Source organism: Sabethes cyaneus, chromosome 1, assembly GCF_943734655.1.
Source record: "Sabethes cyaneus chromosome 1, idSabCyanKW18_F2, whole genome shotgun sequence".
NCBI lineage: Eukaryota > Metazoa > Arthropoda > Insecta > Diptera > Culicidae > Sabethes > Sabethes cyaneus.
This window is the reverse complement of record NC_071353.1, coordinates 9,042,126-9,066,682: the sequence shown is the minus strand read 5'-3', so window position 1 is coordinate 9,066,682 and position 24,557 is coordinate 9,042,126. Positions and strand designations below refer to the sequence as shown.

Genomic DNA, 24,557 nt, shown 5'->3' with positions numbered 1-24,557 from the left:
CGTGGTCTTGAAAGTACTGCCGAGTCACCGACAACGCGAGGATCAAGGCATGCTGTGGCTGTGACTGTTATGCGTTTATTCTTGCTTATTCAAGCACAAATAAACGCATATCAGTAACTTCGGCAGTTTTTCTTAGTTTTGTAACAAATTTTAGGTCACTTGTGAACAAATTGCTTGCAAAAGTATTCTATTATGTACATTCAAGTGATTTTATGGCGATTTGGACGATTTGTTTCCAAAATCGATTGAAAATTAAAGAAAAATTGTCGTGGCTTCAACAGCGTTTTTCGTAGTTGCACGTTTTTGCATATGTGACTGTCTTCCATTTATGGGCAGTACAAGGCTATGAGAAATAGTTAACTTCAACACTCAATTTTTTTTTCTCTAGCTAACTGCCTGTAAAAAATCCATCTACCATCTATTAATGGTACTTCTAAGAAGGCCAGCAAAATCCCACCAACTCACTTAATCTATTGGTCTCAGTCACGTGAACACATTCCCAGTTACTTTCTAAACATTTTGCACGATTCATGAAAATTGTATAATCATAGAAAATTCGGTACCAACTTTTCAAAAGGGTCAATCTGCAAAATGTAAACAAACCGAGTGGGAGTTATTTTCTGCTGGACTAGCATAGCAAAAACAACCCTCACTCGGTTTGTTTACACTTCACTAATTCTTTTAAATCAAACCCAGCAAACATTTTGGTCTGTATAACTTAATTCTAAATGAGATAAACGTCAGCATATAAGGTCTATCAAATCATACATCATGCGCAGAAACGGCATATACATGCAAAAGTGGAGACAATATACATGATTTAGTTCTTCAGAATAATTGAAATGCCGACAAAACAAACCGGTTTATACGACTGAGCTGATTGACTGGATTGCATTTCGACACAGTTACGATAATATTTCTACTCTACCCTTCGCCTTTCCCCATGTGGTAAATGGCAAGTGTCAAAAATTGCATACAGAGCAGGCTATTTATAGCTAAATATTCGCCCTGAAAGTTAATGAGACAAAAAAGTAAAAGCTTTGCTGAAAGCTTTTTTTCACAAGCTTCCAGATATTATCGACCTGTCACAATATTTAACTTTTTTGTCTATATCATTTAAAACAAAGCTGTACTCACCTGGTTTAGAACCAACAACCACCCGTACCACAGTACATGTTCATTACCTTTAAGCTACTGGTACATCAGTACCTCAATGATATTTTTGCACATCTTAGACCGCAGTCATCGTACATGTAAGCAATGAGATCTTATCTGATGCATTGAACATGTAAGTACGGATTCGATTTATTCTCATCCGACATACGAGTTTGTGTCAATTGTGACTGAATTACAGTGTCGTAAATAAGTTTGCGTTTGATCGTTAATATCATTAAAATTAAATTAAAATGCTGACTTCATAGAATGATATGCAGTACCTTTGCTAGCATTCCGTGGTACAGATTGTTCTAAATATACATTAGAACACGTTATATGCATATTCATATTCGATTACATGGAGATAATATTATTAAAGCTCAAGTACAAAAATGTTGTCTGTTATTTCAGAAACTCTTAAAAAGAAATTAAAAGTTATTTGAAATAGAATACTGAACATTTAGATGCTAAAGGATAGCTCCAAATTGCTTACAACAATAAACATCAAACATTATTTTTTACTGTACTAGTTTAATGGTGAATGTCTTTTTCCAATTCCACTTAACATTTGCATTTCTTCTGAAAAGCCATAAGATGCACTGATATTAAGGCATTTAGATTAGCGGAATGGATCATAATCTAGACTTGCCCAGTTCTGAGAAATACTCTCCTTGGTAAATTTTAAGATTTCCGTTCGTTCACTTACCTATCAGAGAAATATCTAAAAAATTATGAGTTTCTATTTTTAACATTTTTAATTTTTAAAACGTTACGTTACGTGGTTTTAATACACCAAACAAACAATCAAACTCCTCAAAGAGTGCTTTTTCAAAAGATCTTTTATTGTCTTGTCAGTATGACTTAATCATCATATGCTTGCTGCTTGATACTTTGGCGGGCTTATTTGAATTATTAACATTTTTGTAATAGTTAATAAGGTAATTGTAAAAGTTTTTCAAACCAGACAATAGTTTTTTGAATATTCCGCCATTATAAAAATGAATTCAATTTTAAGAAAAGAAATATAGATATTTAAATTTAAAATAAAAGCGAAGAAACCGTTAATTTTTTTGGTTGACAAATCTGCATTTGAAATCTCTCTATTTTGTTGTTTTTGTTGTAAAGAAATAACAACAAATTTGAACGTGATTGATGCAAATCATATTTTAATGCACCTAGAATCTCATGATTATCACTGCTTGTATATAAATCTAAAACGATGTCATATAAGACATTTTGCTAAACATAATCCGATGAAAACTGTTACTAAATACGATTACATCTTCATGATAGCCATTGTTGGCAACTAAATCTAAGAAATCGTCATATGCGATATTCGCGAAGCATAACCCGATTATCTTTCGACCTATTTACGATTTTTACTATTAATTCGTATATCAATCATCGTGTGCATTACATACGATGAAATTTACACATTGTGCTTACAACATGTGCACATTTATACGAGTCCGATGTGATATCTATTTATATAAGATTAAATCTCGACATGAATATACGATATCTGGTTTGCTGGGAACTTGCAAGAACTTAATAGGCAATTATGTCACATAAATAAATAAATGGCAAATAGTAAAATATTAACTAATTTCTAAACTAGTTAAATAGCAACTGTAACCTAAACACCCTTTCCAAATAAAACAACTTCTTATAGTTATTAATAAGCCCATTGTGTAGATTCTTAATTATTTTCCATACCATCTTGAAGGTAAGAGTAATTTTATAATTTGAGTCATAAAAATCCTTTTGTTATAATTTTTTCACTGATGATAATGATGATCATTTAAAAAACAATTCTTCACCCGGTTAATCGAGTCTAAAATCCGGATAATCTTGTACGACGAGGTAGGTGAGGTAGCGTCTCAGTTGGCCTCGAGGTACGATGCTGATCTAATAAACTAGTCGTCGTATATTCGAATCTCGGCTGGGAGGCGCTGTTAGAGTCAATAATCAATAGTCGCAGCAACTTGCCCTGCAATTGTCCTGTACTCTAACAGCTGACTGCGAAGTTTGTCGTGTAAAAACAGCAGGTCAAGCTTCGATAACGGAATGAAAATCAGGAAAATATTGAGATAGAGATGAAATAGACGATAAAGTGAAGAAGAAAGATAACTACACTGTTACACTTAGATTTGTGTAAGAATACATCTTATTAAAATTTCCAAACGAAATCCAAACAAATTTCTAAATACTTTAACTAGACTATTTTCATAGACTATAGAGGTTAAACTTGAAGCGGAACAGTACATTGCATTACTCTGAGCAATTTCATAAACGTTTGAATGAAAAATTATCTCATACACTTTTGTTTGCATTGCAATTCAAATTTTCCTTGTACTATATTGAAAATAATATTAAAACATAAAATAATATTGAATAAATTGAAAATGGGTCATTCCACGTCAAGTGACCAAGAAAAAGTAAAACTTGTAATGGACCTTCTTGGATTTTTACCAAATTCGGTCAGAATTCCAAGTTTGATGCCCCGTTTTTATATGCAAAAGCCGTCTCAAGTATGTTAGTTTTATTGCACTCTTATTGCGGTTTTTAAGACCAAAATTGGTCATATCATAAGAGTGTTATAAAACCCAAATTATTACTTGGGCTGTTTTCGTCAATTCGACTTATTCTCTTTTGCTTATATCTCCGAAAACATTAAGTCTAGAAAGGCACTATTCTCACATTTTCAAAGAAAATTGCCCAATGAATTTGAAAAAATAGTATTTTTTTAGTATCAATGCTGCCAAATATTTTTCGATTCGTTTTTAAAACTATTTTTCTCTATTTTGCTCCCAATGAATACAATTTGATCTCAAAAATTCCAACTCCATCGTATTTGCCAGATTTTTTATATAAAAATCAAAAAAAAATTGACAGTGTTTCCAAATTCCAAAATTTAAACTAAAAAGCTGGCAACACTGCTCAGGAAAATGTTACTACATATTGTATACATGCTTTCACAACAGGACATAGACTCACTGCTTCTTGAAAAAAATATTTTGCTCTTGGTTTTACATAAGAAATTGGAGGCCGCTTGCTTCAAAACGTTGTCTCTGGATCGGCAAGGAATACTTCGTGACGATAAGTAATTCTAATGTAAAAAATATCCCTGGAATACGATGGAGTTGGACCTTTTGAGATTAAAATCTATTCATTGAGAGAAAAATAGAACTTTAGTTTTCAAATCGAATTAAAAAATATTTGGCAGCACTGGTGCTAAAAAATACTACTTTTTTCGAATTCCTTCGGCAATTTTCTTTGAAAATGTGAAAATAGAATCTAGACTTAATATTTCCGGAGATATGAGCAAACGAAAATTAGCGGATTTGACGAAAACAAGGCTTTTGCTGATTAGGGAGGGGGGGGGGGTTCTCCCATAGAGGGAAGGGGAGTCCAATCGGCAATAAAAAAAACAATAGTCGACTTACGCTTATTAACTACTTTCACCTAATGCCCAAATTATGGGAGTTTTATCTCAATCTCTGTCATAAGTAAGTCCCATGCACATAGACTACTATAATGCGGAACAGAATGGTCATTCTGTTCCGGACCAAAAATTCATCATGAAAAAAGGCGGTTGGAAACCTACTATTTTGTAATTTTTAGTGTTTATATAGTACATCTATCGATAAAGATGCAATTTATGCAAAAATCTCATTTTTGACAAAAACGGTCAATAGACCACTATAATTCGGACCGGCTCAGATGTGTTCACTATTCCACAAGCTTTCAAAATTGATATACCATACCTCCTCTCGATTGTTTTTCAATAGTTAAATAGTGCATTTTTATAAACAATTGCATTTTTTTCAAAGTTGGAACTTTTTTTTCTCGATTATTTTTTATTTTAAAATATTTGTTGATCTTTCTCAAAGAAGCAAGCAAAATTTGGAAATGGAGAAATGAAAACTCTAGAAGCTATGAGTTTTTTTCTACGGTGTACTGTAACCTCGGCCCCTTCTAAAAGGGGGGGAGAGGACTCTCATGCAAATGAAATACAAATTTCCTCAAAACTTTAGAACTAATCAAGCAAATGGAACCACATTTCTCGGATACTTTTTCATTTCGACGTATCTGCAAATGCGAGATTCTCTTCGTGTCTCCTCTCTTCCGCTTTTTACGGCGAAACTAATGCATTGAAAAGAAAATTTTCAAAACATTTGGCTAGCTAGTGACTCCGGCAACCGATTAATGCAAACCTGATGTGCCAAAATGTATTAGTATCGCCGTAAACAGCGGAAGAGAGGAGACACGAAGAGAATCTCTCATTTGCAGATACGTCGAAATGAAAAAGTACCCGAGATTTGGTTGTAGAGGTTTTTGGTGGTAAGATGTTTTTCTATGGTGTACTGAGACCCCTTCTTCTTCTAGGAGGGGGGGGCTCCCATACAAATGAAATACAAATTTCTTCATAACTCCTGAACTAATCAAGCAAATGTAGTGGCATACGGGGGTTTTTAAGGAGGCACGAATTTATTTTGAATTTATTTATTTTATGATGGTTTGAGACCCCTCACCCTTGTGGTAGGAGGATAAGGACTCTCATACAAATAAAACAGAAATTAACCATTCATTTACCATTTCAACCTTTATGATGCACCAAGGCACTCAAAGTCCCGAAAAAAATCTTCGATTGGGCGCACTGAGACAGATTTTTCGGGTCGTGGGTTTTGGGTACAAATGGGATCAAATGGGTATTTAGAAACGATTGTGTTTTCTTGATGTAATGCGATGATGCTATATCCGGCCAAAACACGTATTGTCCATCTGCATGATGTTTTTGTAGAAACGGGATCAAAAATGTCTTCAAAAATTCGTCTGGTGCACATCTTCATTGATAGCAAAACCAGAGGGCTTGTTGTTGAAGGCAGGAGAAAGAGAACGATGTCCTTTTGCGTCCATAATTTTGGCTGGTCTCCACTACCTTGCTTGCGAATAGTTGTTGGGCATCTTAGGAAATGGTAAACAGTTGAAGCCGCAACATATTCGCTTTTTAAATATTGTACCGTATACTTTTTGCCGAGATTTCTGTGGCTTCTTTCGACTCCTTTTTAAGCAAAACTGGACAAGCATAAACAAAACAAAAATATTGACAAAAGAGAAGAGAGAGAGAGATATAACACATACAATCGGAACAAACTTTTTTGTTTTGTTGGTAAAATTTTGGAGAAAACTTTTATAACTTTTGAGCTTTGTAAACAAAACACAGCAAGAAAAACCCCCACGCTTAGTACCATGCTGCATCCATAGACGGATACTTAAGCAGGTCATAGTTTTAATATGATTTCGCAACATTCTAGTAATTGCTTTGTACTTTAATAAAATATAAAGCTTAAATTAGCAAAACACATAAATTTTTCAATAAAAACTCAATAAAATACATTGAAATAAGAAAAATAAACAGGCTTGTCTTGTTCATAAATCCGGACACCTCACAACTCAGTGAATCAATCCGGACACCTTTGAATCGCTTTCCGGACAGGCAAAACTTTCTCATGTTTTGTCTAAGAAATGTATGCCTATAAATAAACAACTTATCACTTGTTACATGTTGTATTAAACGATCATCTCACTGCACATTTTTTTTACTTTTAATTGCACTTTTGTGTCATTAACGGTACGATTCTAGTCAAGTACGACACTGGCTCACTTACCTAACCAGAAAATGGAAGTGATTAAGTACTTCTACATTAAATGCCTTGAAGTCTTTTGGATTACCAAATATTTTGCCAGTTCTATGGATCGAGGCTCCTTCTTGTACCACACTTTCTGCCTGGTTCAACGTGTCCTTTCACATTTTCTAAGAAAAATATTAGGCAGCTACCATCAATAGTCAAGCATGTCCGGATTTAAAAATATGGTTTTGAATCCGGACAGCGTAATTATTTACCAAAATACACCTTATTTAAACACATTAATGAATGACACCGGCTCAATTAATTAAAATTTACCTTCTTTGTCGATGCTAAATGCTGTCGAAGTTAAAAAAATTGGTTTCTTTGAATAATAAGTTCCCAAAACCTTAAATCGCGGGAGCACTACTTATTAGTAATCTAAAAAACTCGCAGAGAAAAAACACTGTTTGACACCAACGTTACGTTTGGATTTATTTAAATTATTTCGCTCAGCCTACTTAACCACCCATTATGTTTAAACGATCTTAGATATATTTGCAAAGTAAACCACATAGCTGCAAATCAGAAATTGGATATATTATTACTTAATAAGGATAAATTAGTGAAGATGTCCGGATATTGGTACCGTCCGGATTTTGATGCAGCATGGTATACCTAATATACCAGTTATCGAACTTCAACGCGTAACACTTACGAAGTCCCTCTAGGGCCCAATAGATTCAACATGTCTTGCTTACAAGAGCTTAGCCAAAATGAAGCCACCTGCACGTTCATGCAGAAAACTTGCAATTTCTTGCACGCAATTTCGCAAACGTACAACGCTAACTTGAACGCAAGATAAAACTTAACGGACAAGATTTATTTTTGAGCTACTATGGCAAGCAAAAACTCTCGACTTGGGTACTCTATAAAAGGACGTAAGTGCATACCTACGTAAACAAACCAGATTTGACTGATGATGGTTTATTTCACTATGTTTACGGGCACTGTCACTCAGTTGTTTTTCACGTTTTTCACATTTTCACTTCCGTCCTTCTGAAAAAGTAGATACCCAAGAACTGTTGAATGTACCTTCAACAGGTTGTTAGAAAATACCCAACAGGAAACTAGTTTCAGGTTATAATTTTTCTTTATTTTTTAGATTTACAAGTTCTTAGAATAATATTAAAATAGAAGGCTTCTACAAGATTGTCATGCTTTACAATTGTTTGGTAATTTTTCAATTTTCATTGTATACGGAGAAATTAACCGTGCTCAATATATTTTCAGAACAACCTCTAGAGCTTTTGTTTTTTCTCCCTTCTTTTTTTTTGGCAACGTATATTGACGAATGAATTAGGCTACAATTTTGAGTCAATGATTACAATTCTAACAAATGTTCCAACTACATATACGGCGGAGAGTCTTGTCGAGAGAATTTTTTTGCTTTAGTTAGTTAGTTAGTCTTCTTCTACAATGTACCAGTATTGCACCAAATGTTTCTTAAGTTATAATTCAACACACATCGAAGCACCAGTTTTGAATGAGTTGAGTTTAGTTTACCGTTGATTCTAACTACTGTTTGCTTTTTTGAAAATTCATCCAATATTTTTGTGCTGTTGTCATTCGGTTTCTTAAAGTTAATGTTTTTTTTTTGTTCGAGTAAACAGAAACGACTTTTTTCGCGTACTTTTAGTGCGTTTTAGTTGGTAAAATTGAAACAATCTTTGCTTTATGTTTTTTGTTTAGTAAAAGTAGTAAACGTCACAACTGCATGGCAGTCTAGCAGGCAACAATTTCTTTTTGTTATGCCTCTTTTATGTTTCAGATTGAAGCATTCTAGTTTTACTTTGAAATACTGCTGCCTTCCTTCGGGGTGAATGATTAATGCAATAAAATATCAAATTTGAACCTTGAAACTTTCATATAATTACTCCAATTCTTTTACGGGCAGTTTGTTCAACGTTAGATTTAGCATATTGATGTTGAAACGTTGTGGTTGTTGCTGTTATTATTATTATTTAGAGATACGAAAACCAGTTCAGTTTGTTTGAACTGAATTTTCAATCAAATTCTACCCCACGGAAAAATTAACCGAATAGTTATGGGAATATTTTATACAATGAAATATTGGAGATTGTATAATTCTTCGTGAGTGATTTTTTAATGGATTCGGAAAGGAACTTTTTATTCTTAATATTATCTATATGAATTGACTTCTAAACTTCTTGGGCAAAATTTATTTTTTGGAACATGTAAGTGGCGCTTGGGAATTGTGTACCCACCTTTCATATTTATATATTATTAAAATAATATTTTCTTTAAGGGTATAGACCTTTAGAATAAGCAAAATAGGCGACAGAATTTCTGTTCTGCGTTCGCCACCACAAAACTATCCAACGGAGTTTAAGTTCTAACGCTGCAAACAGTAGTTTGGAACAAACGAAAGCACTTGATTGAGTGAGTGACAAAGTAAATTTACTTACTTGAACAGATTTGCAAGAATACTGTTAATTTTATACTGATGCGTTCATCATCGATGACAAATTTAAAAGACAGTATTGTTTTTTTTCTACAAACATTAACAGAATACATTCACTATCGGTTGGTTAGGATAAAACATATATACATTCGACCGCTTATTTTTGCGTAAAAATCATCCAATGGGGAACCCTAAAATCTTTTCGCAACTAATCAACATTCAAAATTTTATATCTTTCTTCGTTCGGATATTATCCGTAAAATTTCACACGATTCTGATTTTTTGACCGCATCTTTGAATTCGGTGCTTTCACTTGGGAAGGTGTTATTGCCGGTTAGTTCTGCTGTGTGTGACGTCGAAGGCAACAGTAACGAGCTTTCGTTCGTTTCCGTATCCTCATCTAGGGCTGCCTGTTTGAATAGTTGCTTCGTACTGCCAACACGACTCTTAGGTTGCAGTTTTGGTACCGACAAAAATGATTTATTGTTATTACTACTACTATTATTATTATTATTAGAATTAGAACTGTTATTATTAGTGGCGGTTGGTACGCTTGCGCCGGTTGAGGGATTCGGGAAAGTTTTGCTTGCCAGACAATCCGGATTGAAGCTGGTTCGTACATCACAATCGAGACTTAATTGACGATAATCTGGTTTGTTGGTTTTAGTTGTTCCCTTGCTGGCTGGTACAATTGTTGGACAGGATAATTTATGACTTGCATCCGCCTCCTTAGCTGGTTGGCTATCGTTGTTCTCCTTCCAAGTGTTAGGATATTTCAATGAACTATTTTTGACACTACCAGTTCTATTCTGGCCAGATTTAAATGGTTTCTTATACTCGTCAACTGACAATCTTTTTTCTATGTTTTTATTAAAAAGTGATTTCTTAATGTGGATTTTTGAGTTGTTGGTGGTAGTGTCATTGACAGGATTGAGCACTTCGTCAGTTTCATTCTTAATGTCGTGTTCCGCAGTTTCATCATACGAATTACTGTTATTTGAATGCGGACTACAAGACGATAAATTCTGGTTAAAATACTGTATAGTCTGCCGACGTTGGAAATTTAGTTTTTTCTCCAAAACCGGTGTACTGTAAGTAAAATTCGACGGTAATGATGAAACTTTGGTCAATGGTTTTTTCTGCAACTTTTTCTGGTCATTTTCAAGCTGCAAGCAAAGAGCTTGCTCTTCTTCAAATTCCTGCTCACGTTCAAATTCACGTTCCAGTTCCGTTTCAATATCTAAATCATCTTCCATCTGTTTGTGACTTTCTTCCAAATGCTTCATTAATACTGCGACCACCACGTTGACCAGCACGAACTGAGCCATCAGCACAAATATAACAAAAAATATCGGAGCTATCACTGTACTAACACAACAATTTTTTACACAATCGGCGGCATCGTCACAATCATCCCTTAGAGTATCTTTCATGATACCGTTCCAATTGTCGCCAGTGGCAACTCTAAATAACGTTAAAAATGCCATTCCAAAGTTGGCGAAATGCGCATGTTCTCCTAAGCCTTGGCATGGCAGCTCTTCGGAGCATTCCAATCTACCGAATAGTTCGACTCCCAGGGCAGCAAAGATGAAAAACAACAAGAAAAACAGTAAGCCTAGATTACCAACCTAGAAGCAGAAACAAAACAAGCAGTCAACAATGGTTTATTTACATTAAACTGTGTCGTTTTCTGCATATTTACCTGAGGGAGTGCTTGCATTACTGTGTCCAGTAGTGCTCTGATTCCTTTGGCCATTTTTAACAATTTCAATACACGTGCTATTCTAAGAACCCGCATGACACGGATTATTGTTGGATTGATTGGTATAATGTTTGTTTCTAATTCCTCTAAGACAATTCCAACGATAGAAAGAATCACAATTGCTACGTCCAGCTGATTCCACTTGTCTTTCATGTAGATCTTCAATCCCAATGCCACTAGCTTCATAATGGCTTCCAGTATGAAAACGGCGGTAAAAAAGTAGTTGAAAATTTTCAACGCATACTCCAGTGCCAGTGGCATCATGTAGTACTCCATTGCCATCGTCACTACATTCAGCCCTATGACAGCCGCAATGGCTAGATCGAAGTATTTTGAAGTAACCACGTTATGGACAAACATCCGCAATGGAGAATAATTGGTGTAGTAGGGTGGTTCATGCATACCTGCAAAAAAAGCATTTCACCTGAAACATTTCTTGACATCATGAATGTACTGCAAAATCCACTTACGGCGTCTCTTTTTCTCCATTTGCAAAGCCCTCTTGGCTGCACGCCGTATTTTCTCCTCTTTCTCCTGTTCCTCACGGCATCGGTGAAAATTCTCGACCACAACTCCAACAAACATGTTCAGTACGAAAAATCCAACCAGCAAAATAAATGCAATAAAATACAGCAGACGCCATTCGTTATAGTTCACTATTGGCTGTTCAAAAAAAAAAGAAACAAATTTTATAATGTTCCACAAAGAATTCCAGCAAACGGGCAACCTGCTGATCGACTCCTACAGCATCCAATCCAGTGTACATTATATTCACCCAGCCGTCACGCGACGACAAGACGAAAAGTGACATCAACGCTTTGCCAAGATCATCGAAGTTATACTTCCGGTTGATCCAAACGTTTCCTTCGATGGCCTTGCAGTCCTGCTTGTTTTTAACTCCTTTAATGTTTTCACCCTCACAGTAGAAAAAGGTACCCTTAAAAAGCTGAAACAAAAATAAAATCGAATTATATTTCTAGAATTAGAAACATTAAATCTAAAGTTGATTACCTGAACTCCTAGAATACCAAAGATAATGAAGAAAGTACAGCAAATCAGTACGATGTTACCGATCGGCCGGAGGGATGACAGCAACGTCTGAACGACAAGTTTCAACCCGGGCGCTCGGTTTATTACTCGCAATGGTCTCAGTGAGCGGAGCAATCTGAAAACCTTTAATCGTAATATTTTGGTTATAATTTGTTGAATTTACTTCCATAATTAGGTAAGGGTTAACTATTACAAACCGACTCGATTTTTGTCCACATTGAACCAAATCTGGAGAAATAAATGGAGATTTTCTTGTTTAGCTCAGATAATCCGCAAAAAAGGCGCCACAATGTTGGTAAACTTTTACCATTATCCAATAACACTGCTGTCCTCATGGTGCCAACAATGGGACGCAACGACTTTAGCATTTCGGAAGCTCTCAACTTCCGCCGCTTTCCACAATCAACAATCTTTTAACATTCAACGCAAGTGCGTCAGGTTCGGCCTGACGCAGTTACTATGGAAACATCCATGAATGTTTACTGTTCAAGTGTAAAAATGTAAGCATTGCTTAGTTTTCGCAGATCAGCTGAAGAGGAACATTATTGAACGGATAAGTTTTATGGATTGTGGCTTCAAAGTTTTCGCCAGCTTCGGGGAGAACGTCAAAATACGCAACGGAACGTTTCTTATCAAGCCGAGACGCTGCTCGAAAGCAAACTTTGCCACGGCTTGACCAATATGAAGTTAATAATTGCCTCTGAGTATACTGAAGTGCTTCATTCGCACGATTGTAAAAAGTATTATGAGTTTCTGCCTTTAGGAATTTATGGCAACAGACCACAAAAGTTTGCAACCGTTCAATTATGTTCCTTTTCAGCTGATCCTCCAAACTGAACAGAGTTTGGATGGTAAATGGTTGAATAATGCACTTCAAAACCTTGCGGCCTATTTTATACGTGCAGTTATAAAATAGAGTCCACGGAGGTCCACAGCCTCTGAAATGAAAGAAATGAATGGTGGGGAGGGGGTTTCTGCAAATACTCAGCCGCAAACGGAGCCTCCTCAACTCGTGTAATTTTTTATGGAGAACAATATAAAAAAAATCAAAACTTCAGGGCACCGGCTGCCTTACAAAGCCGGAACCAATGGAGTCGGAGGATTCCATTGCGCGCAATTCTTCGGAATCGAGCGCAATTAGTCGAACGAAGGATGAGGAGCTGGAGGAAACCTTCAACCTCGACAGCGACTTGCTGAACGGTGGACTTTCAGTCTGTTCACTGATCCTGAGTTCGCCAAAAGGAAGTGTTGAAAGTCGAGCGTATAATCTTCCCGTTCCGATGCGGTGACGAGACCAAACGATAATGGGGCACCAATGCCAGGTCAAGAAACTGGCTCTTTGCTCTGTCGACCAGCTGCCGCAACCTCTCGAGCAGAACGAGCGGCGACGATCTGAGGAGACTGTGTCGCCAAACACTAGCGCAAAAGGTCTAAGTACTAAACAACCTAGAGTGAGCAAAAACAAAAGGCCCAAACCTCGAACAGGGGTTTCGTATAGTGAGATGGTTGATGCCTCCAGCATCGCAATCACGTAGAGCGATTATACATACTGAGAACATACACCATGAAACCTCCCGCGGCTCCTTGGGTTCATAAGGTATTTTTCGAGTAGTGTAAATACCTCGAGCGAAAGCATCCTCTGTCTGCTCCAAAATCAGAACGACGGCTTCTGTACACAAACGTGGCGAATACTTCGTCGCAGCGTGACAGGGAACATCGTCGAACTGGCGTTGGAGATAGACCCTCTGTCTGCTAACCTGATTGTCAAGCAGGGCTTCATGCTGAACTATATGTTCGGCAATGCTCGCATGCGACAGGTTGGCCGAGGAGCGCAGGTTCGCATGGTTCCCCGCAAGGGGAATCTGCATCAACGACCAACCAATGTCGGCACATCCGCGACGGTTGGAAAGGTTCGCAAGATTTCCCGAAAGGAGCTCTGCATTAACTGCCAACCACTCGCACAACTCAGAATCGACCGAAAAGCGCCGGTCGTAATTCTGTTTCCAGTGGACTGCAGCCATCAAAGCCCTCTGATGTAGGGAAGTAGGCAAATCAAGAAGGTGCGCCAAGGGCGCTTCCAGTGTCCTTAGTCGAAGGTTCATAAATCATCAGCTAACCGTTGCCGTCATCCAAGAACCTTGGGTTCACGGCACAAGAATTCTCAGCCTAGAAAACTACGGTAAGTTAATCTACTGTAACACGCCGTCCAAATCGAAGACTGCAATTCTGCTAACGAAGGAAATACAATTTTCTTCCATTACAGAATCTTATTCGGCTCAGCTAATCCGCAAATAAGGCGTCACATTATTTGTAACTGGAGTCTCCGCTATACAGATATCCAGTATAACTATATATATACTATAACTATATCCAGTAAAACTGCTGTCGCAACCTGCTCGTGGTGCCAAAAACAAGCAGCGTCTCCGATATGAGCTTTTTTATTGGCTCACAAACGTAGAGATGAAATCAGGATTTTCCTCTGATAGGAGAGTAACGATGACCACCTCTTACATCACACATCTTGGTTCAATGAACTAATTACTTATGCCCAGTTTACATACAACTGTTGCCAACATTTCCTCCTTCTCTGATAGACGGATAGATGCGATCAAAACCGTTCTTTTTATTTTACCAAACGTGTGGTGTGGTAAATTGCGAACAGATTTGTGGGAACTTATGAAACCGGCTTCGTCAAAGGTCGGTCTACAACGGATCAAATATTTACACTGCGGCAAATCCTCCAAAAAGGCCGTGAATACAGAGTTCCCACGCATCATCTGTTCGTTCACTTCAAAGCCGCATTTGATACCATCGACCGGAAAGACCTACGGAAAATCATGGACGAGAACAGCTTCCCCAGGAAGCTCATCAAACTGATTAAATCTACCATGGATGGTACACAGTGCTGTGTTCGGATTTCGGGTGGATTGTCAAGTTCATTCGAATCACACAGAGGGCTTCGTCAAGGTGATGGTCTTTCATGCCTGCTGTTCAACATAGCGCTACAAGGTGTTATGAACCGAGCGGGTATCAACTCGCGGGGCACGATATTCAACAAATCTAGTCAATTCGTCTGCTTTGCCGATGACATGGATATTATCGGCAGAACATCTGTGGCGGTGGCTGAACAGTACACCAGACTAAAGCGCGAAGCAGAAAAGATTGGGTTAAAGGTAAATACGTCTAAAACAAAGTACATGCTGGCCAGCGGAGCCGATGCCGTACGACACCGCTTGGGCAGTAGTATATTGATCGACGGCGATGAGTTTGAGGTAGTCGATGAATTTGGACGGTGGACAATGATACCAGCCGTGAGATTCGGAGGCGTATTATCAGCGGAAGTCGTGCTTACTATGGGCTCCACAAGCAATTGCGGTCGAGCAGACTAAGTCCCCGTATAAAGTGCACCCTGTACAAGACGCTTATTAGACCGGTTGTTCTCTACGGGCATGAAACATGGACAATGCTCGAGGAGGACCTGCGGGTGCTCGGAGTTTTCGAACGACGAGTGCTAAGAACGATCTTCGGCGACGTACAGGAGAACGGAGTATGGAGGCGGAGGATGAAGCATGAACTCGCACAGCTCTATGGCGAACCCAGTATCCAGAAGGTGGCTAAAGCTGGACGGATACGATGGGCAGGGCATGTTGCAAGAATGCCGGACAACTACCCTGCAAAGATGGTGTTCGCCTCAAATCTGGTAGGAACAAGACGACCAGGAGCGCAGCGAGCAAGATGGTTAGACCAGGTGGAGCGAGATTTGGCGGAGAGTACTCGGTGTCCGAGGAATTGGAGTGCGGTAGCCCTCAGCCGAGTTACATGGAGAAACTTTGTTCAACAGGCTTTGTCTTAGGACGGCAAGCCCCCTAAGTAAGTAAATAAGTGGTATGGAAAATATAAGTTCCATTTTCCGTCGTTTTTCGGTTTTTCTTGCTGTCGGTACGCCCACCAGAATCCGCGGCTCAGCCCACAGGTTATGCGCCCAGATACACGGAATTCGTGGAAAAGTGATAAACAAAGTTAACTGTATCGAAATTAATTCCGCAGCGCGTGTGTTACAAAATTGCAGATAGTGTAAAAATTACTTTTCTGAAGCTGAGCCAGACAAATTGGGGTTGCTAGAAACAGCGGAGGCACTGGTTGCTTGAAAGACAGGACCTATGCGACGTGATAGTTATTGAAAAGCCTGAATCGGCAACCAAAGAAGGGCCACACACCGAAACCTGATATGTGTTGGGACGTGGGAGTGAATCTAATCACAAACGAGCGCGAGGTGGTCGACAGAAGCGCCGCCTACAAGGTACTCTCCCAGCTACTGTTACGCCGGTTGTCACCGATAGCACAAGGTTTCGTAGGGAATTATCAGGCGGGTTTCATGGCCGTGTTCGAGCGGAAAGTGCTGCGAACGATATTTGGCGGAGTACAAACTGAAAGCGGAGAGTGGTGAAGGCGTATGAATCACGAGCTACAGGCACTGCTTGGGGAAACTCCCATCATACATCTAGCGAAAGTTAACAGGCTACGGTGGGCCGGATACGTCGTAAGGATGCCGGACGACAGTGCGACGAAAATAGTCCTCTTCAACAACCCCACCGGCACCAGGAACAGGGGGGTCCAACGTGCTCGATGGCTCGACCAAGTCGAACGAGAATTGCGACTTCTGAGACGACTAGGAAATTGGCGACGAGTGGCCCAAGACCGAGTTGAATGGAGACAAGTGCTAGAAACAGCACGAGCCACCCCGGTGGAAGAAGAAGAAGTAGAAGAAGAATAAAAAGAAGGGGTTCCTAGGTAATCCTCGATTTGTTGTACTATTAATGGCACCAACTTAGATCTAGTCTCACTTCAGTAGTAAGGCCCTATAAGGCCGACCAAAACCGACCGTCATGCAGCACTTTTGACGGAAACGCCTCATACTGAGCTTCGATGAGATGGATCATATTAGCTTGGAGTCCTTTATGCCCAAGTGTACACCAGAGCTGGTCAAATGCTCTTTTGAAATTAACGAACACTTAGAAGAAGAGACCACTGTAATCGGAGAGCAGGCAATCCGGCTGCCATCGGAGAGTAGCATCGATTCACTCCTGGAGGCGATTCAATATCAACTTCATGAATACTTGTATGCCCTGCATGCAGTCCAGTTTACATTCCGATTAGACTGGTGACCGGACGAGAGCCATAAATACGATAGCCATACGGAGGGTTGCCATACGTACGAATGCCATATAGACGAATGCCATAATGGACGGGAGTTATACAGACAGATGCCATAATGTATGTTTGCCATAATGGACGGAAGCCATAATGTACGTTTGCCATAATCCATATATTCAACGTTTTCTAGATGATTCAGGGCGAGCCGGTTGCAAATCAGTTAGGCCTATTGCGACTTGATAGCGCTGCTCCTTTAAGCTTTGAACTGGTCGAAATGTAGTTCTGGGCCTTCATACCAAAAATATGAATTATTGCAAACGTACATTATGGCTCACGTCCATTATGGCATTCGTCTGTATGGCTACCGTCTATTACGGCAAACATACATTATGACATTCGTCTGTATGGCAATCGTACGTATGGCAAACGTATATATGGCTGATGGGGTGTCTTCAGCCTACATTACGATTAGACCCATTCCAATCAGAAATTTCTTTCCGATCAGAATCAAACTGTACGGAATCTGTGTAGAATCTGTGTAGAATCGCTGTACGCGATGTGTGTTAGTCGATCGATTACTCGATTACTCTTCAGCAGTTCTTCAACGTATGCAACATTGGTCAGCATTGAGAATCTCGGTTGCAAAGCAATCTGTTTCTGGTGCCCTGCTGGACTTCATAATTTTGCTTGTTTCTTCAATAACAGCTAACCTCAGAGTTGACGTGAACGCTTGCCACTCGGAAGAGAATTATAAGGCAGTGTGCGAATCAGTGAGACAAAACGAGTTGTGACAGATTATGCTTGGATATGGTTATACCCAACAAAACTAATTAGGCAAACGTTATTCACGGATAGAAATTTAATTTCTAAAACGAGCAAAATGACTCATGACTTCAGCCTTCTAGCTTATGATTTATGAAAATACACCATGAATAATAATCATGATATCACGAGCTACTGGCAGTACAACACAATCCAAATTCATGACCTATTATTCATGATGTCTGATATGGCTGTTCAGTCATGATTTGACAGAGGAATTCACATTTCATGATTTCATGATTTCATTCATGGCATCGGAATCAAATTTCTTTCCGTGTTGTTTTAAGCGTAGTACTCACTGTTCATGCTTTCATTGCACCAGCGAGTATGACATTAAAACACCGATAGTGGCTGCATGCAGAGTCTTCTGTGGATTGCATAGCCAGCTAAGGTCCCGTAGTCTGCGAAACCGGACAAAATTGATGCTTTACTGCCTTCAATGTTAAAGCAAACCGATTTTCGAGCAGTTGACATATGCCAGCAATGGATCCTACGATAGATCCTGGGCAATGAGTTAAAAGATGAAGTGCGGCACAGTCAAATAAACCAAGACAACTGGACTGGTGGTCTGAATAAGTAGCGAGATAAGCGTCCACAAGTAAAGTCTGTATTTAATGGAATTACGGAAACCCCGACAGGTGCTGCACAACCTCGTGACAGAAGCCGCAAACGACGGACTCCTCAAATGGACGCCCCAGAATTGTGTCTGCTGAAATAACACATCGTACCCCAACCAGCACAGTTCAGGTACTTTTAGTTGAAAAAACGTATTTGTAACCAGAATTGGTCGTATATCCGTTGCCGCAATTACTTTGTAACAGCTGTGTTTAGTAGGGACTACACTTACCCGTAAAATTCCGAAAATCCTCGGACTTGATTCGCTAATCAGTGACATCAACAAATCGATTATGGAAATGATAACCAGCGATCCGTCCATTATATTCCATCCGGAGGTGAAGTATGCATCTGGCCCGTAAAACATACCGGTTGCTACGACCTAAACGGGAGTATGAAAAATGTTTAAAATACGTGAAAAGTTTATCGATCGAAAATCGCATATTTGTGCATTCTTGAATTTCTTATTGCCAAACTTTCATAGCTATTTTAAATTATGATTGCGGTTTTAAAAAAACGCAAGAGTGAACAACTCAATATTTTATTTAAAAGGAAGGCATTTAACGTTGATAATAGGTTGGTTGGTAATTCAAAATTTGGCTTGGAAAAGTGTGCAATATTGACTTTTTTGTAACGAGGTGCAGGAGTCGAATTTCGATGTTTGAAGCCATTTTGAAATCCAAGGATGGTAATTTAATATCGTGCTTGAAAACCCCTACAGCTTGCTTGAAAAAGCTTACAATATGAGCTTTTTTGAACGCGGTTACCTTGATAAACATTTCGACGGCGAACACCGCTGTGAACACATAGTTTGCAGTTGACAGGAAATATCGTTCCGGACAGTTCGGTGGAATGTTCGGTCGTTCCATTGCCAACGTGATACAGTTCAAGGCGATAAACAGCAAAATCACATTATCGAACCACTTTTGGTTTACAAACCATGAGCAAACCTGACGAAATCTAGGGGGGAAATAGGAAAATTAGGTCCATAGCTTCTCCAATTCCGTCGAAAATACCTATTATTTTGAGTGAATATAAACAGGGTGTACGTTTCTCGTTCCTCGACAAAGTTTTGTGGTGTAACGTAACGGAAGAATTGCTTCAACCGTCCTTTGGATTTGTTCTTCTTCCGGTCAGGTTGAGCCGGCGGAACCGGACTGCAATCCACCGTCGGTACGGCGGCTTCGGACTGAACCGACGATTGGTTGGTGATTTTGCACTTGGCCAGTTCTTCGTGGATTTTCCTCAGCTCGAAATTGTGCAACGCAACCCGTGACTGCTTCCGGTAGGTTTGCTCGATGGCCGACATGCGGCGCATGTTGTTCGGCGCTTTTATGTCACTCAGACGGAGTGAATTTTTCCTATCGATGTACAGTTTGTTGTTTTCACTGTACAGATACTTGGAGTAGGAGGTGGCACTCATGTTGCTGACCAGACTGCCGGTTTCGTGTCTAGCTGACGACGCCCTTCGCATGGAGTTTCTTCGGAGCGATTGCTGCCTCGTGCGCTGGGTGTCATTCTGGATTCGGTACGATTTTTGCACTGTGTCATTCTTGTGCATATTGAAGATTGTGTGACCTGAAAAATTAGATTCAATTAATTTGTAATTTCCCGGTTCGACACTTCCGAACCTCGACCGCAGGTTGGTTTTTCATTGTTCAGAATTTCATCATCCTTCATCCCATTATTCCGTAGCTTCAAGCTGCCTTTACTGGGCATCGGTTGCTTGAGCTGAGCCTCATTGGAGCGTTTGCTCGCTAATGGAGTCGTGTTTTCCGATTTCTTTCGAATTTCATTGAAGACCGGTGTTCCCTCAAGGAATGATCGGTCGTCTAATGCCTTTAAAGAGCCCAAAATGGGCGGTGGCTTAAGCAGCGATGCACTTTCGCTTCTTTCCAGCGGTTCCAGGTTAGTACTTTCCCAATCCTTGAAGCTAGCACTCGTATTTAGCGTTGAGTTGGGAGAATCCTGAGGCGTTGCGGCAGTCGTGGTAATTATCGGAGGTTCCATGTTCTGTATTTGAGACAACAGCAGAGGTCCACATTTTCTCTGTGAATATGAGATAATGGGGACAACTTTTTATCTGGGAGAAAGCAGTTGATAAGTACCTTATTTGAAGAATATGAATCAACTGAATTGAGTATGTCTTTCTCCGAATTTAGCTTGGGAATTGATAAATTAATGTTATCATATCTTGGTTGGAGCAAGCGTTGCTTTTGGATGTTGCACTTAATATCTCTTATCTGTCAAAAATATAAACACCGTCAAGTGAATCAGTTTTAAGGTTGAAACTTATGTCGCACAAACCTTCCTAAGCTCTTCCGCACTAAACCACTTTCCTTTGGCTTCGTTATAGCTGTCACTGGTTGTAGACTCCGAGAAGCTTTTAGGATCATCGAAAATGTCACTTCCCTGTTCCTGGGCGGCTAGGGATTCAGCGTTCAACTTTGCCTTAACGAGTTCACGTTGCTCGCGTTCCCTACGCTCGTTTCTCTGTAAGAGTATGTTGTTATTAAAAAATATTCTAGTCATCTAGTCAAGTATATTTGACGGTCTCACTTCCGAGCTGAATCCTTCCACCAGAATGGCAACCAGGAGATTGAACAGCACATAGTTGCCAAATGTCATTAGCGTCACAAAGTACAGTGCAGCCCAGTGACTTGTTTTCTCCATACCGTTGAACAGTACCACGTTCCAGTCTTCTTGAGTTAGAATCTGTGTAGAAAAATACTTTCAGACGCGTAGCAAACTATCGGAGAAAAATACGTCGACCGGTGGCGCTATGCATTTGTACATCGATAACATGCTCAAAATTATATGTACTTTTCATGCAACCTAATTGAACTCTGTTCAATTCAAATTCGGCAGCTTGCTTTGTCTATAAATAATAATTGTCATTTTTACTCTAGAAATATGTACAATGTTAGCATACATATCTGTTGGGGGCAAAGATAAAGTTTGCTTTAAGATGTATTCTTAACGAAGAATATATTTATATTTATTTTTTAAAATAGCTCATCAATAGAACCTAAACGATTTTTTTGGATAAAAACCCTACTAAACAAGTATTGAACGACGGCAAGATCGTTAACAGCATTTTGGAAGTCTGTTCCTTAGCCACTAGTGATTAATCACACACGACAGAATAGGTTATTAAAATACATTCGCTGAGTATGATGCTAGTTTGAGATCAACACAAACGAACAAAAGCGGATGGCAAAATTAATTTTGATTAACTTGACACTACTAGAAGTTGCACTTTGTTCATCACGAGATGATTTCCTTCGAAAATCAAAATTTAGGGTAAGGAACGGGTTAATCAGGGGTCGCCTATTTTAATCAGTTGAACATAAATGAGTTTAAAATGCAGTATTTTGTTCATATTTTCAGCATCTTTTGATGAGAACATCATCTTGAATCACTTAACCGTAGATGTAATTCGTACAAACACAATTTACTGTGTTTTCTACAAGAAATATGACGATTTGAAAATTATTTTTAAAAAACTTGCATTTTTTCCAGCTGCTTAAGCAAATCGCTACCTCGCTACTGCTGAAAATGTTCTTCACCTCGCTTCTTTAAGCACTGATTACAGCGTTTCTAAAAGTCAAGGATACAATTTAAACATACCATATTGTAGTAGACATGTGAGCGCTTGCGTCAGTTAATGTGATGGTCACAAGCTTATAACAGTAATAATTTGGGACAGGTCACTAAAATTCAGGTCTGCTTAAGAAAGCCTCTTGGTGATTAAAATGCGTTCGGGCTGATAAAAATTATTTCCAGCGCTAATTTTTAACGTAAGAAATCAGAAGTTTAGCTTAATAATAGATACTTTCACTGGTAAGAGCTTGAAGAAATAAAGTGAACAAGATGATTACGGAGTCTAACCATCTACCCAAGCTTGCTCTAGGCGACTAGACTGCCTAAAATAGGCTCCTTACCCTATGTTTTATATCTTCAAAATCCGCTCGAGTATATCGGCGTAAATATTTAAGATGATAAATAATGCAACTTTTACCAAATATGGAACTCATGCCAAGTTTTAAAATCTTTTCCTTACTTTCGAGCTGCAATCACTCAACAAACATGCCATGGCATCATATTCACTACTAGCTCCGATTCTGATTACTTGAGTGATGTTAAGTAGGCAATCCTCTCCACTAAATACTAACCACTGCTAAATCTCGAATCGATACATCACTTTAGTCAATCTTTTTATCCTAAACAAACCATTCCATTTAAAGTAACACAACCAGCGACTTGAGTTAGATCACGTGAAGAACGTCCATTGTCCAAGTTCGAATACGAATGTACGTTAAACTAAAAGGTAGCATTAACACTTGTTTGAAACGTGCAAAAGCATCGCATTGACCACAAAAGCAAAGCACCAACAATTAATACACACACGCACAGGTTCTTGTTTTGCTTGTTTCCTGAAATTAGTGTTTATACTATGCACGTACGCACGTACGACGGCGGAGCAAAGGACTACTTACTTGGAACACTGTCACCGTGGCCCAGAGAATATTGTTGAAATGCTTTCGGTCACATTCACACATAGGATGCTTGGAGACAATTTCCGGACAAGTGCATTCCCTCTCTTGTCCAGATTCATCGACAAACTTGCAAAACTTACCTCCAAATAAGTACATGCCAAGAATGCTATAAATTGTTATTGAATGTTATGACTGATGTTTGTGTAAACGCGACGAGTGTTTAAGATTTGTTCAATGTTTTATTTAGTGTTTTTGTATTTATGGACATGGTAATTTTTTTTTTTGGTTTTGTCAAACTTTTGATTCGTTTGTAGTTTCAAAGGTAGATTCCTTTTCGTTTGTAGTTAAATACATAGATTAACATTGAAATGTCTGATTCAACAGGGTTCCAAAAATACTAATAATGGCCAGGTATGTCTGTGATAGTGTTTTCTCCTATAATCGTATGTTTGATCGAATGCAATGTATGAAATAACGTCGAAAACAATAGGATGAAATTAGCAGAATGTAACTTTTTGACAGTCTATGACACAGCTGCTTCAAGGTTTCTATAAACTCTTGTGAAACTTTATTTTTTGCTCGCTGTTAAGAGCCTATCAAAATGTTCCCCGCTTAAGAGTAAGTATTCACCCGTTCTTGTACAATCAGTTAAATTTAACCAACTCAAGTGTTTAGGACATGAATCAAGCTTTAGCTTGAGTAGTAAGAGAATCATCATTTACACGTAGGCATATGTTTTCGGTATTAGCGGAGATGCAATCGAAGAACAACTATGTAGTAAAAAAAACTTGATACATAATGACCAAAATTGATCATAAAAACCGTAATAAGACGTAATAAAACTCTCGTCCCGGTCTCCCAGTCTCTCAGTCTCCTGGTCTCTCGGCCCCTCGCTGTCGATCTCTCGGGCTCTTGGCTTCTCCAGATCTCGGTCTCTCGGACTTTCGGCCGCCTACCGTTATGTGAGTTGCGAAAAGCAACTTAACCATGAACAAAACTGAACTGACCTAGATGAGTGACCTTGTGACTTCGGTACTTGGGAATGGACGTATGTCTAAAGTCCATATTCCTAATTTTAGGCATAATGGATCATAAGCATAATGCATGATGAGCATAATGTATGTTAGGCATAATTTATAAAACATTTCTTTCCTATAGTGGAGATAGTACAAAGGTAGCATGGGCTGGGCGCGTAATCAGAATGCCCGACGAAAGAGTAGCCAAAACTATTTTCTGCAGAGAACCAGCAAGAGACCGTAGACTCGATAAATGTGCGCTGTCGAAGACGACGCACGATCTGCTGGTGTTTGGGGATTGGAGAGAGGCAGCCAAGGCCCGACAGTGCTGGAGAACCATAATTCGTTCGGCACAGGATCGATAACGAG

General features: G+C 39.0%; 1 protein-coding gene across 1 annotated transcript in view; it reads right to left on the bottom strand.

Moving 5' to 3' along the window:
• Positions 1–9,497: 9,497 nt before the first annotated feature.
• The window catches only part of LOC128737074 (voltage-dependent T-type calcium channel subunit alpha-1G), a 46,629-nt gene continuing 31,569 nt past the window's right edge, over positions 9,498–24,557 (bottom strand). The window contains exons 14-26 of the mRNA XM_053831630.1: positions 23,173–23,338; positions 21,233–21,388; positions 20,981–21,166; positions 20,782–20,916; positions 20,305–20,722; positions 19,690–20,251; positions 19,441–19,633; positions 18,906–19,055; positions 12,044–12,205; positions 11,760–11,978; positions 11,503–11,695; positions 10,973–11,436; positions 9,498–10,898 (exon numbers count right to left, since the gene is read on the bottom strand). Coding sequence (XP_053687605.1) covers positions 9,498–10,898; positions 10,973–11,436; positions 11,503–11,695; positions 11,760–11,978; positions 12,044–12,205; positions 18,906–19,055; positions 19,441–19,633; positions 19,690–20,251; positions 20,305–20,722; positions 20,782–20,916; positions 20,981–21,166; positions 21,233–21,388; positions 23,173–23,338 — 4,405 coding nt within the window. The remainder of the gene's footprint in view (positions 10,899–10,972; positions 11,437–11,502; positions 11,696–11,759; positions 11,979–12,043; positions 12,206–18,905; positions 19,056–19,440; positions 19,634–19,689; positions 20,252–20,304; positions 20,723–20,781; positions 20,917–20,980; positions 21,167–21,232; positions 21,389–23,172; positions 23,339–24,557) is intronic.